General features: G+C 39.9%; 1 protein-coding gene across 2 annotated transcripts in view; it reads right to left on the bottom strand.

The window, feature by feature from the left end:
- The window catches only part of sned1 (sushi, nidogen and EGF-like domains 1), a 30,627-nt gene that overhangs the window by 9,512 nt on the left and 6,214 nt on the right, over positions 1 to 14,901 (bottom strand). Inside the window, exons 2-19 of one of the 2 annotated variants that reach the window (XM_084424846.1) lie at positions 14,519 to 14,806; positions 14,116 to 14,256; positions 13,823 to 13,985; positions 13,585 to 13,710; positions 13,148 to 13,261; positions 12,583 to 12,696; positions 11,891 to 12,004; positions 11,467 to 11,517; positions 10,410 to 10,517; positions 9,007 to 9,099; positions 7,967 to 8,098; positions 7,514 to 7,633; positions 7,215 to 7,331; positions 5,674 to 5,817; positions 3,766 to 3,942; positions 2,510 to 2,623; positions 2,292 to 2,405; positions 182 to 295 (exon numbers count right to left, since the gene is read on the bottom strand). In XM_084424846.1, coding sequence (XP_084280972.1) covers positions 182 to 295; positions 2,292 to 2,405; positions 2,510 to 2,623; positions 3,766 to 3,942; positions 5,674 to 5,817; positions 7,215 to 7,331; positions 7,514 to 7,633; positions 7,967 to 8,098; positions 9,007 to 9,099; positions 10,410 to 10,517; positions 11,467 to 11,517; positions 11,891 to 12,004; positions 12,583 to 12,696; positions 13,148 to 13,261; positions 13,585 to 13,710; positions 13,823 to 13,985; positions 14,116 to 14,256; positions 14,519 to 14,806 — 2,344 coding nt within the window. The remainder of the gene's footprint in view (positions 1 to 181; positions 296 to 2,291; positions 2,406 to 2,509; positions 2,624 to 3,765; positions 3,943 to 5,673; positions 5,818 to 7,214; positions 7,332 to 7,513; positions 7,634 to 7,966; positions 8,099 to 9,006; positions 9,100 to 10,409; positions 10,518 to 11,466; positions 11,518 to 11,890; positions 12,005 to 12,582; positions 12,697 to 13,147; positions 13,262 to 13,584; positions 13,711 to 13,822; positions 13,986 to 14,115; positions 14,257 to 14,518; positions 14,807 to 14,901) is intronic. The other variant, XM_084424847.1, reaches the window with a different exon arrangement.

Below are 14,901 nucleotides of genomic sequence, written 5' to 3'. Positions count from 1 at the left end.
TATTCTTGAATTCAATTCAATATTGATTAATCCAGGTCACTGTAAAATAGAAGGCAGATTTTTGGCCTAAAGCAACTGAAAGTCAATTAAAATCTTAATAGTTCTCATTTTCTCAATTTTCAGTCTTAAATTTGTATTGTGCACTTTAGCAGGAGTAAGATTTAATAAATAGTTAACATACATGTCTGGCAGCGGTCTCCAACATAACCCTCTTTACACACGCACAGGTGGTTCCTCCTGTAGCCTCGGCATACACCTCCATTCAAGCAGGGATTTGGCTCACATCCATCCTGTTCTGCAGAACAAACACACATCTGTATCATAAGATGGGAAATCCTTAATTCTGAGAGGTGGGCTGTTTGTAGGAGATAAAGTAGGTGTGAAGTGTTTTGAGTCTCAAAACAGATTTACTGTAAGTCAGAATCAAGGGGAAAGCAAATTATGCAGAATGACAAAAACAGTTGCAGATGCAAGCTGGAAAATACGTTGGGAATCAAGACTTAACAAAAACAGGTCTCTTTTTTTCTTTCTATCTACCATATTGTAGCTGAGTTTATACGATTATTGCTACAAGCTACAAGCATAATTGTGTTTTGTTCACAAAGGCCTTGTCTGCTTTCTTGTAGATGCTTCATAAAAATCCCTGCAAAATAAGTCTATAAAAAGTATTCACCCCCTTAGAAGTTTTGATGTTTTACAACTTCACAGAGAATTTAACTAGGCGGTGTTTTTTTTTTTTTTTTTTTTGCAACAAATATTCTTTCATGTCAAAGTGTAAACAAATTTCTACAAATTGGTCATTACAGTTATTACACACAAAGTAATGTTTTGCATAAGCTGGTATTTAGCAGATGCAGCTTTCGCAGCAATTATAGTCTTGAGTCTGTGTAAATAAAATCAGATTTGCACATTTGGCCACTGCAGTTTTCCCCCATTCAGGTTGTGTGGAGACTGAGTGTACAGCCTTTTTCCAAGTCAACCTGGTTGGTGTTACACAGACTCCATCAGCATTCCTTCTTGAATTTTCCCAATTTTTCTGCATTTATTTTATCTTCTACCCTTACAAATCATGCTGCAGAAAAGGATCTCCACACGCCATGATTCGAGACAGGTATAGCTAAGGTCGGAGTAATGGGCATGCCAAAAAGTGAATTGCTACAACATAAACTAACCCCTAACCCTACCCCTACCCCACCCCACACCCTATCATACAGCTTTCGCAACCAATGATAAAGACCTTTCGTTACACCCATTACTCCAACCTGCAGATACACACACACTTGCATGATGCTGCCGATGCCACCACCACCATGTTTCACACAAATTCACATTAGGGATGGTGTTTCTGATGATGCACAGTGTTAACTTGGCCAAAAAGCTAAATGTTGGTTTCATGGAACCTGGTGGAAGTCCATCATGCACAGCCTCACTAATTTTAGGCACTGTATCTCTTTCAGAGAGGCTGTCTCCAGAGCGTGTACGCAGGATTCCAAATTTCGTTCATAATGCCATTCCACGCTTACGATAGATGGCGATATTCTTGGCGTCAAGGAGGTTGAGGTGCATACGTTTTTTTCAGCTGGGCTTGGGACCGTCTTTGGTCTCTTGAAGGCCTTAGATCATCTGTGCCACACACTTTGCATTTTTTTTATTTTAATGGCTTGGATATCTTTGACATTTGAAGTCATTTGGAGCTGCTTTGAGTGTTTTTTTGTTTTGTTTTTTATCAAAATTTAAGTTCTATCACAACATTGACTAACCAGAAATGGGACATTCTAGATAGAAGCACATTTACATTACACTCAATTGAAACCCCTTAGCTACACTACAAACATAGGGATTCCACTTAAGTGTAAAGCGCAACTTATGCGAGTAATGCGACGTACTGCTGATATTTACGCTACGCCATGACGCACTACGCTACTTCTGCGTCATAAGTTTCGTAAGTTGCGCATTAGGAGCAAGTAGACTGCGTGTTACGTGTTAAATATGAATATTTTTCTTACACAAACTCATCGCTTTGCTTCAGAAGGCCTTTATTAATCCCCCGGAGCCATGTGGAGTTCGTTTAGGATGGATGGGTGCACGTTTTTGAGCTTCAATCTGTTGGTTGCAATCCACTGCCATTATAAAACTTGGAAGAGCCAGAATATTTTTTAATATAACTCCAATTTTATTCGTTTGAAAGAAGAAAGTCATATACACCTAGGATGGCTTGAGGCCGAGTAAATCATGGGGTAATTTTCATTTTAAAGTGAACAAATCCTTTAATACATTCCAGATGATGTTACCTATCTCACAGTCCTGTCCAGCATAGCCCTGCTGGCAGTGGCAGAAGTAAGAGCCAGGCTGATCCTCACAAGTACCTCCATGCTTGCATGGCTCAGAAAGGCATTCATCAATATCTGTCAAAACATTCACAGATATCTAAACTCAAACCATGTTTTCACACACAGATGTCAAAATCTGTAATATCAAAACGTTAGTGTAAATAACAGCGGTGTGTTACCTGTTTGACAGCGCTGGCCGGTAAAACCGTCTTCACATTCACACAGGTAGGAGGTTACCCTATCGCGGCAAGTTCCCCCATTCATACACGGCTGAGACAAACACTCGTTTATCTCTAAAGAAAAAGAGATGGTGAGAGTCATTCACATACAAATCTTAGTGCACAGACCATTTAACTCTTTTAGCATGAAAACTTTTGGTAACACTTTAGTTTAGAGTCCAGTTCTCACTATTAACTAGTTGCTTATTAGCATGCATATTACTAGGTTATTGGCTAGGTTATAGTACTTATAAAGCACATATTAATGCCTTATTCTGCATGACCATATTCTACATCCCTTAATTCTACCCAATACCTAATCTTACCAACTACTTTACTAGCTATTAATAAGAAGTAATTAGGAGTTTACTGAAGCAAAAGTCGAAGGTAATAGTTAGTTAATAGCGAGAATTGGACCCTAATCTAAAGTGTGACCAAACTTTTTCTTTTTTTTTTGTGTCCCAGTTGGGTAAAATTCTGTAGTTCAGATTTGTATATATCCTTGAAATATTTTCACTGACCTCACCACAAAAAAGCTATTTGCATCTTTTCTATTCAGACACACATTTTGTGTACAAGGCATAAAACTACATGTTATTGATCAAGAAAGGCTTATTGTAGAGCCCTCTTGGTTAGATGTATGAATCATGAATTCACACAGATATTGTTCTAGAAACTTTGCGTGAAAGTCCATCATTAAAACTCTTCAAGATGAAAAGAACCTGATATTTAAGAAATTCTTCCTATAAATACAAATAAATCAGGTGTTAGGTGACAAGCTCTTTTCCACCCTCAATGCAGCAAGAAAGCCGAACAAAGCATTTGCATTTGGATTCCCGCTTGTCTCACTGTGTACATTTCCAATTTATTTGATATGATACAGATGATGTAGTAGCTCTTGTTGCCAAAGCAGCATCATGCTTTATGTACCACAGAAAGACCGCAGAATTGTTTCATGTTTAAGAGCTCTGAACTGTAAAGCATGGCCTGACTACATTCTGTTAGCACCCTGACATGCTACACAAACTTTATATTGGTTTCAAACTACAATTTGTTTAAGAGTGTTTCTACTTGTTTGACATTTAGTAGGCTCATCAGCTCTTCTTCCCAGCATTCCAAACCAACCAACCATTTTGGAATGTTGGTTTCAGGGTGGGAAGGACTTGGGTAAACTTTGAACAACAAGGGTTTTGAATAAACAGCAAGTCTCCACTAACCTTCACAGACTGGAGGCTGGCTCCAGGACCCCTGGCTGCTGCAGATGCTCTGGGTGGCCCTGGGTAGGGGAGTGTAGCCTGGGTGGCATGCATACAGGGCCATGGAGCCTGGGGTAGTGGAGGAATACTGCACCTCTGCATGCTTAATTTTCACAGGGGGGCCACAGTCCAGACCTGCTGTTTGCACAGAGTATACAGAGTGTACATGAGAGTGATTATTTTATTAATAGACTGTTAGCAATTAGTCACGTTTGTTAAACAATTATATCACAATTATTATAAAAAGGAGGACAAATAAGATAATTATTCATTATCATATTTATAAATGTTTCATTAATATTAGATACTAATATAAATAAATTTTACAATGTATAAGCTATTTGCTATTTAGGCTAATTAGAACACTTTTAGATACTCTAACTGTTAAGTTAAGCCCCGGTGCACACTGTGTGATTTATAATAGTCCTTTACGATTGTTGCTTTTTGTCAGACTACAAACATGATCCTCGCTGTAAGCCGTGTCACACTGTAAGATCTCAGTTGTCATTAATGTCAGACTGTACAACATTCAAGACGCGTTAAAAACGGACGCACACAAGAAAGCTCGTCCGGAGTTTTACATCATCAATCAATGACACGTTCAGTGACAGTGAGCTGCATTACACGCGGGATTGAAATGGTGGCTACAAATAAATCTCTAACGTTAAGTTTGGTAATGGCTTGTCTTGAAAAACGATTAAACGAAAACAATTTAGGAGAAGTCACACTGCAGAACTGTGAGTCAAATCTTCTGATAATGCCAGAATTTCGTCTGAGGTCAAATTTGATCGCAACACTCATTAATCGGCTGTCGGTGAGCATGTCAAACTAGCGATCAAAGACTTAAGATTTTAGCTTAGGATCAGAGGAATCTTTTAGGATTTGGAAAATTTGTCCCACACGGACAGATCGTGGCCAAAATCGTACAGTGTGAACCTGTAGCTGTCCCATTCCTGGGTCAACATATTTTGTTGATCCTGGAACAACATTCCTGTCCGAAAATGTAATCCTAACTATATCCCTACCCCTAAACCTAACCATACCCCATAAGTTATTCCTTAAATCAGAGGAAAATGATAGGTGAATACCACTGATGTAGATGCACCAAACCCTGGTTGTAAACTTGACATAAACTGTAAACTTGTCCCTCTAATCTGATTGGTTGATTGGAATGTTGTTCCAGGATCAACAAAGATGTTGATCCAGGAGTGTTGCCCTTGGTGAAATCAGGTTTTGCGACAAGACCTACATTGCAAAAGGGGGAAAAAAAGACTGTTGGAAACACTATAAAACAAAACACTGTGAGCAGAGGCAGCAACCGATATTTGTTTCTTTCTACAAAATAAATTATTGCTTTTCCCAAAAACATAAAGAACCAACCTGTCTCACTTTACCCAATAACACATGGCTACATTTACAGCCACGAGCAGATCCATAAATAGAGTGAAGCTGTAAAAACATCCTTTTTGTGAAATGTTTTAGGTGACAAGGGGATGGTATTTCATCCTATCACGGAACAGCAGGACACAAATTTAACTGCACTTTGTGAAAAACCCTGTAGAATCAACAGTAACAGAGCAGAGTTATAACCCCTGTTCAGAGAGAGTATCAAATGCACTGAGTACTTTATCTAGCTCCGTCTCTGGAGGCGTCACACAACCCAGCTTTACTGCAGGAACTGGCACCTGCTGCTTAGTCCTGGCATCATCTGAATGAAGATGGACTACTGCTGTTCTCCTCCTAACATGCATATCACTTACACCTAAATGAATGAATAGTGACTACTGCAAAGAGCCGTGTGAGCTCCTGATTCCTGTCGTGTTGGCAAACAGCTCAGTGTACTTCGTAGGTAAAACAGAGTTTGATTACCCTCCAAAGCTGGATTGGATCCTTTGTTGATCTCGCAGTGTCTTCCTATGAAGGATGGGGAGCACTCGCATTTGTATTTACCAATGTAGTGGAAACATGTCCCCCCGTTCAGACAGGGACTGGAAGCACAAGGATCCGGCTTTCCTAAACATAAAGGTTTAAACCGTCATGGTTGGTACAGTTCTGTACACGTGTGTGCATAAACTGGACATTTGCACAGTTTTATTATGAAAGAAAGCACGGCAATGTGTGCGTCTAAACGAGGCCAACATGTGTGAGAAATCATTGATCATTACAGTAGCACTAAGAAAGAGAAACAGCTTTTCATGCATGTGCCAGGGCAAGTTGTTTTTCCAACATGTGAGGAATCCAAGTGTTGAACAAACTCCAACAAATTGGATCATTACACAAGGCCAAACAGTTGCACAACTCTAATGTGGGACAAAGTTGGGATAATGAAAATCTAGAGATGAAAAGCATCTTGGCTTTGAAGGGCTTTTATCTTTGTACAGTTTTATGGCGCTCTGTGTGTGCGGAATTGCCATTTTCCAAACGTGAAGAAAAGCACTATTGCACTATTATTCCATTTGACCAGAAAAGAGGAGAGGAAGAGTGAATGAGAACTGTAACATCCCATGGGTGCTCATTGCTTGCTGGTAATTTACAGTAACATACTTGCACACACTTAGGTCTTTTTAAGGCAAACAAAATGCGAAAGAATCACAGACGAATGGACCAGACAGAAGGAAATGGAAATTCATGCCCCTACATAGAGGGTGCAACACGAATGTACATTTTGCTATGAATGTAATTCATTTTGCAATCATTACCCAGCTTTAAAAATGTTTTAAATTGTAGGATCCGTATGTAGTACCGTAACAAACAAATGTATATTTTTTTAATCTTTTGACAAATGTAGTTTTTAATGTAGTAAAAATACATTCATGCAAAAAGAATAAGATTTAAATATAAAAACTGTGGCGAAAAAAAATGCTGCAAACTGACTCTGCAAACTGGTGTGTTTATATGCTGGAGCGTTAATGTATGAGAAACATTTTTTGCAAAAAGAAAAACCTCACTAATCTCTCTAACTATCCATGTAGTTCACAGGGTTCATAAAATGCAAATGTTTTATGTATGTTCAGGCTGCTCACATGTGGAGTACAAACTTTCGACCCTGCTTTGAGTGCGTTTGTTTGCACTACTAAATGCTCTAATATTGCTTCTGTAGGTGTCGGACACTTGATCCAAATCTCAAATTGTATTTGCTGGCACGTTTTATTGCTGGACGAAAAAAATTAAAATAAAATTAAACTGCTTTGGTGGCAGGCAAATATTCATCTGGCATGAATAGCTTTATAGGAATCTATTCAAAATTTTCATGTGAAACATGTTTGGTGTGAAAGGGCCTTTATGCTTAGCAAACTAATAAGACTAAAAAAAAACACTCAAAATGCATTTACATCCACAGCAGAAAACCACTTATTGCAAGAAAATTGTCTTGAACACTGTGCCCCAATTGTCTTGAACTAAACACTTACCCACTTCACAGTGTTTCCCTGTGAAACGGTAGGGACAGACACACCGGTAGCTGTCAGCTTCTTCTTTACAAGAGCCTCCATTACGACAGGGACCAGAGGCACAGGAACTTAATCTGACTGAGGGAAAAAAAAGAGGAAATTAAATGCCTGCGAGTAGGCAAAATGACTTCTGTGAAATGAATATGTGATGCATTACATAATATCATGCACAATGATCGAATTACTGAGAATGTGACTACCTTTTAATGTGTAAGCATGGAAAAGACAAAATGTTAACAAGGATGGCAGATGTAACATACCTCTTTCACAATACTGGCCTCTGTAGCCATGCTTGCACTCACAGATGTAGCCTCCATCTGTCTCATAGCAATACCCCCCATTCTGACACGGTGAAGAATCGCAGGCCGATCGGGGCTGTACTGAAAAACACACACATCGGCTTCACCACGTTCCCTCACAGCAGGTGATCGCTTTTACCATTCACTAGTAACTTTTATTTGTGTGTGTTGGAATGATTTCATTTAAATGCACACCACAGTATAGATCCTCTGTGTATTTTAATAGCCAAGTTGAAACTTTACCTTCACATTATTTCAACATACAAATAAATCGTTCTTTTTTTCATTTACTCAACATAACGCCTTCATTGCTTTGGGGACCTTTGCCATCCTGACGACCTGGCACAGTTTTTGCTCATTTGTCATGGACACCATGCCCAGCACAAGGCTTCAAGGGCTCTCCAGGGCTCTTACCATATGGGTAGAAGTCCTTGTGATCGAAGTCGACACCGGTTTGGCAGGTGCAGAGGTACGTGCCGCCATATTCCAAGCATGGGCCTCCATCCGGACAGGGTCTGTTGTTACTACAGGGTGTTTGTGTTACCTCTAAGGAGTGAAAAAATCCACAGAAGTTAATTGTTATACAAATATGTGTGCAGTACAACTACTGATCAATAAAGCATGTTGCTTATGATTGACAGACTCTTTTCAGACTCTTTTAGTGCCTTCCATCATCATCATCATCAATCATCATCATCATCATCATGCAGAACAGCTCTCAATGTGATGAATTTCCAAAAATAAACGATTTCGTACAGCAGAGGTCTTTAACCCAATGCTCTGCAGAATTTAACTCCAACCATAAATCAAACACACCCGACCCAGCTAATGAAGCTCTTAAGAATCACACAAGCAAGTGTGCTTAAAGGTATATCTTTCCGAATTTTAGATAAGACCCGCCCTCTCCACTTTTTGAATAAGTTTGATTGATTCACCAGAATGATTGACAATTAGGAGGACCAATAGTATAGGTGATCCACCCGGAAGTAAAAAATCCTCCGCTATACCTTTAAGCATGATGGAAATAAACTTTGCAGGACAGTGGGTCTCCAGGAGTAGGGTCTGAATTAAGGTATGATTACAAACCATTCAATGGTTAGCTTTCCTCAGGACAAAAGAATCATGCAGGTGGAACAGCGATGTAATGATTCACAATTCGTCACTTGTTAGTTACTTGTGTCCAACTGACATTTTTAATGCTAAGTGTTAGGCCTGGTGATGGAAAAAACAAAAACATTTGAATTCACTATACTTATCTTTTCTACAATCTTTTCGAATAGCCTTTCACAGTATAAACCAGACAAACTCCCTCTTAATGTAGATCAACAATTAGCATTATTGTCCTAACAAACACACTGCATACATAAAAATGGACCTCCCATACCTTAATATGGTCTTTGGAAGTTTGAGTCTATGAGAAATCTATTCTGCATTTGTTTGCAGTTAATACATACCAAACTGACAGTAGAGTCCAGTGAAGCCTGTCGGACATTCACAGGTGCCATTCACATCAACACAAACTCCTCCGTTCTGACAGGGACACTCCTCTGTAGGGATTTAAATGTGAAGTAGAGAGAAAGAGGCAGATAAAAATACTTTTGGAAGGAGCTCAGCATAGTTTTCACTTTTCTGGTTAAGTAAACATTCTAAATATTCAAAAATATGTTGCGCTCTCTTCACATCAGTCAAATTGGCACAAAGTGTAAATTCAGTGGAAGCATGTGTGGGAATGTCACATTGTGTGTGTGGGGTTACGAATAGTGTTCTGTAGTGGGATTTGTTGTACAGTTTTTTGATGAAACAGTTTCTTGGGTGCAGTTTTTCCCACAACATTTTCCTCACAGTTCATAGTGTGCTGAACGACTGTAAGTCAGTATTCTGTGCAGCTTTTCCAAACTGGAAGACTTTTTATTTTCTTCTTCCCGCAGTAATTGCAGCAGTGGATCAAAGTAAGTTGCTGTATCACTGTTAAATTGCTTCCTTACGTGAGGGTGTTATTTTTCTGATAATATGTAACATGGTTTTGATCAAAATGTATGACCCTTGGGGCAATTAATAGGTTGTTAATTCGCTGGAGCCATTTTCATTTGTTGTCTTTAAGGTCGGTGTCTTTGATCTCTGTGCCCCATTAGACACTCCTGGGTTCTCCCTGTGAGCTTCTGCCTTCTCTTTCTGAGTGGACTGCACAACTTTTTCCACTACACATTCCAAGTGAGCCGGGCAGGAAGGTATTCTGGAGATTTAGGAGAGTCTGTATAAGCATCAATAGTTATTTCAGCTCCAAGGGGAATAGGGTGAATTTGCTGCAGCTCACAAAGTGCTTTTAAATCTTGAGGGACAAAGTGTGCAGTGGACACAGTGACCCTGGGAGCAGGGACGCTGACTGACAAGGTACAACTAAATGAGCTAAAGCAGAAGATGAGGATGTTGTACCTCATGTCATCTTCATAACCCAAGTCTTTGTAATTTTGTGGTTGGGTGTCAGAGCGTCCAAACACATCTCACCTGCTTTGTTGCAAGGAAATGAATTCCAAACATTAGGACTGTCTCATAAAACAGAGGCCCTTTTAAGTCTAGACAAGAGCCCTTCCTCTTGTTGGTAAAGTAGTAAAAAGTGCCATAAAGCAATTATTTACAACATCAAGCGACTTGCTGCAAGGTCTGAGCAGTAAACTGGGTGAGGCTGTGTAGGTTTGGATAATTATGCTCATCCATCAAGGCTGCATAGTCTTCCTCAGGCAGTGCTTCAAATTCCTGTGGGATAGTGATGTCTGCCTTGTTCTTCCTCTGTGCCATATTCCTGCCCAATTGCTTGAGGAAAGTAACTACTGAGCATTAAAGTCTGAAAGTACTGTACCTTCACAATCGTCACCATAGTAACCGGGGATGCAGGTGCAGTTGTAGTTTCCAGAGCCAATGTACTCGCAGATTTGACGTTTTTCACAACTCTCTCCATCACAGGGAACTGAAAGTGAAATATTACATTTGTGTGATCTTTAACGAAAGAGATTAAAGGCCCATTCACACCAAGAGCAATAACTATAACGATAACTATATTGGCGTCCACACAAATGCACAATATCTTTCTGTTTATTTTAAGCGTGCTGCAGTTTTGAGCTCTTTAAATTAGATGGATTCTGATTGGCTGTCAAAGTTTTTATCTTTCATCAGCTGGAATTTTATTTTTTTCTGAAAGTAAATTCCAACAATACCATTTCTTGGTGACGTTAATGTTACAGTTGTGGTGTGTACTCTGCCATTCTTTTATATTTAGAACAATTTTTGTTTTTTTTTACTTTAACGTTATCTTTATAGTAGGGCTGGGAATCGATTTTTATTTTTTTTTACTAAGTAATCGCACAATTTGCTGTGATTAATCGCAAATTAATCGCATTTTCCTCCAAGCTTGTAATCATCAATATTTAAACGTAGAATCACCTAATTAAATTAAACAACACAAAGGAAGTATATTTTAAATAATATTTTAATGACATCTTGTGAACTGTAAACAGACTCTCCTCAGAACCTCAGAGTAGTTGTTCCCATCAAATAAAATGCGTGCAGCAACATTATAAATATATACTGCAGTAACGTGGATTGGCGAGGCCCTCCTGTAGCCTCGCTAGTTATGTTGCTAGCACCTGGGTGCTTTGCTTTTAAATGGTATATTAAAGACAAATTGCTTCTATGGTATTTGAATTCAGCTTTGCAAATTGTACACACCATCTTTGTTTTGTCGTGCAACTTTTTAAATGCAAACATTCCTCCTAAAACATTTTTTTTAAATGCATTAAACATCTCAAATTAATCGCAAAGATTAACACGTTAATTTCCTCAGCCCTACTTTATCATTCTTGGTGTGAACGGGCCTTAAGAGATTAACCTTAGCAGGAACTTGAAGAACATTTACTTACCTGTCTGATTTGCAGCATCGGTCGTAGAGGAATTTTCCATGACAACTAACTCTGTTTTAAGGGAAAATATTTGTTTTTATATTATGTTCTGGGGTCAGCCTGATCTAGTACATGAACAATAAATTAGAAAAATGAATCAGTTCAATTAGTCAGACACGTGGTCTGAAGCCATGGTTATTCTAGAGAGCATTCCCTTTTCTTCATTAATTTCTCTTTTTCAATTTCTTTGTGTCGATCCCAGTTGGAAAATGTTACAGCAGACCAAATATAAAGGGGAAAGTAGGTGGCTGGCTGTGTAAACATCTTCTATGATTAAACATTTTTCCAATTGCAAAGGGAAACAAAAACAAAGACTGGGTAATGTGTTGCGGCTGGCATATATAAAGTAAGATGGTGGGTTGAACTCAAGAGAATAAAAGCACACCTGTCTCACAGTGGCTTCCAGTGAAGTTTGCCGTACAGGTGCAGGTGTAGTTATTCAGCAGGTCTTCACACGCACCTCCATTCAAACATGGCATGGATGCACATTCATTGATGTCTGGATTCAAAAACACAAGATTCATTTGTCAGTGCAGATACAGATACTGGAACAGCTTGGTTTGGACTGTATCAGTAACTGTATCTTAAGATGTGAGGATGTATGAAAGTTCATGCAGGTATATGGTTTCATTGACCAGGTGTCTAGCATTAACAATAATCTGGTCTCATGTAGAAACAAGGGTTCAAGATATGCAAAGGTCAGCGGTTTAGTTTCCAAAGTACTTCCCAACTGGGCTTGTCATCAATAACCTCCATTGTGAGAAGCCCAATTTGTTAAGCAGGGGGAATCATGTCAGTGCTTTTTCCTAAAAAAGTCAGATCGAGGTTTGCTTAGAGATATTTGGAACATAAAACCTGACCCAATATGAAAACACAGGAATAGAAAACTAAGTAACTGATAATATAATTCCATTTACTAGCTCCCCTTAAAAGTATTGCACTATAGCAGTCTTCATGCAGTCAGTCTAGATAAAACCATCTGTCAAATGAATAAGTGTGTGCCTAATGCGGAAAAAAGGAAATGTTCCCTGGGGAAAGCTGTGGCCTTTCAGTGACACTCCCAAGATCCGTACTCACCTGACTCACATAGGAACCCAGTATAACCTGCTTGGCATACGCAGGTGAAGTTGCCGACACCCTCTATGCACTGTGCTCCATTGAGGCATGGGGTCTCTTGGCACTCATCTATGTCTGCAGGCAATAAACACAGACACACACACATACACACACACTGAATATTTATTCAGCTGATTAATATATCCTCCACACCGTTCCCCTCACTCTGAAACTATGCACTTCTGGCTGTGAAAGGTATTAGAGGTTTGATACATCTCTGCAGGCTGGACTGTGGGAACGAGAAGGAGGTTCAAGCCAGCAGAGTGCTAAGGGAGGAGGGGAGGACGAAGTCAGTTAGGAGAGAGGCCACAGCACGAAAAGAAGAGCTTACTACGTTCAAAACTCGCATCCTTGCTATTTTAGACCTCATTGGCCAACTTTTTTAGAAGAGCCTGCATTGGACATTGGAGAAATGCAAGTTTCTTATTGATTATTGGAGCAATACCATGAAGTTTCCTTGTGATGAACTTAGCGTGCAATGCATTATTGAAATTGGAGTCAGATAATTGAAGAATCAGATATTTACCCGTCTCACATGTTGTCCCTATGAATCCCAGTGGACACAGGCAAATGAAGTGGTTGATTTTGTCCATACATGTGCCTCCATTCTGACAGGGGTATGAGGAGCACTCATCAACCTCTATCAAAACACAGAAAAGAACGACAAATATGACATGTGACTTTTATTAGACGTGCACACAAGAATGAAAACATTAGGGAATCCTAAAGTCCAGGGGGTGGAGGAAAGGGTAATGAATTGACCACAGCAAAACGTTGGACTGACTCTACTGTATATATATTACATACAGATGTGACCAGGGGAAATTCTCTCTCTCAGGTTGTCCCCCTGGCTTACAGGGTGGAATTCTGCTTTTACAAGTTGAGTTTCTCTTTCCTGGCAAGAACGAACAAATAGGATGAGTACGGGTTGTTGGAGATGGAAGGATTTCATCATTCGTTTACCTATCTGGCACCTGCGTCCAGTGAAGCCAGATAAACACGAGCAAGTGAAGGAGGGATTTCCTGTGATGCAGTCGTCAATGCAACGGCCACCATTTTGACAGGGCCTTAAGTTAGTACAGACCAAAGCTGAGGAAGACAATAGAAAAGAGTCTGAGCTGACTTATATTTTCCTGTTTGTACTGTCTACAATGTTTTCTAATTTGCTGGATTTTTCTTTTTCTTTCATTTGGTGGTGTACCTGAGTCATTGCAGCTACCCACTTGCACCTGAGAATCATCAATACGAAAGACCCAACGACCAGGATAGCCCACATTCGTGGTGGTTTCAACTTCTACAATATCATCTGTCCGAGAGCCTGGGATGTTGAAATAGCGCCTCCCATCACCAGCATTAAAACCTGCCTAGGAAGAGAGTGGAAGTGTGGGAGAGTTCTCTCAGAGTGGATTCTTTCATAATTTAATTTCACTACAGTAATTTCAGTCAAGATTAAAAATCCATGACGGAGCTGAAAAGTAAAGGCAATGACCTTACCTGTGCAGCTATGCCCCCCAAGCCTGCTAGGTCACCACCACTGGTAGCATGCATCCCTGTTGTCCAGGTAATATTGTGGTACTGGAAGATGGTGAAGGAGAGCTCACCATCTGTGATAAGAACTACTTGAAATGTATTGACCTTTAGAATAGAGCAGAGGGCAAGTCAGTTGCCACAACCAGTATGCAATTTTTTTTATTTTTTTTAATGTTAGATCAGGGTTTCTTAACTCTGGCCCTCGAAATCCACTGTCCTGCAGAGTTTAATTTTGACCAGGGCTGGAGCTAAATCCTACTGGACAGTTGACCTTGAGGGCCAGAGTTGAGAAACTCTGCTAGATGGTATTCTAGAGAAAACAAATGCTGTTTTGATTTTGTAAGTTTAAAGGACTTTAACTTGGTACCGGAGTTATTGAGGTGCCACCAAAAAATGTGACTTGGTGCCAGGTAGCAATCAGAACCCATGTGGTGACAAACATAGGGAACTCAGGGAAGTAATGATTAGTGTCTGCAGTGGCTCTTCTCAGGATAGCAGGATCTTTGCTATCTCGATAAAAGACTTTTCCTGCCCTCCTGTTGTCTACATCTGCCCAGAACGGAGCCACCACCCTGCGGTCTCCAGCAATAGGGAATGCCACAGGGGTGAACTGGGACACCTCCCTCAGGAATGACACCAGGCCATTGTTGTTGACCTAGAAGACACGGGGGAAAAAAGAACAAGAACATGCTCTGGGTTAGCCGAGTCGGCACACAAAGCTTCCTTCAGATCACCTTCCTGGGACTCATT

The sequence above is a fragment of the Rutilus rutilus genome, assembly GCF_951802725.1.
Source record: "Rutilus rutilus genome assembly, chromosome: 12".
In the NCBI taxonomy this organism is placed as follows: domain Eukaryota; kingdom Metazoa; phylum Chordata; class Actinopteri; order Cypriniformes; family Leuciscidae; genus Rutilus; species Rutilus rutilus.
Note: the sequence above shows the minus strand (reverse complement) of the source record. Positions and strands in the feature narration are given on the sequence as shown.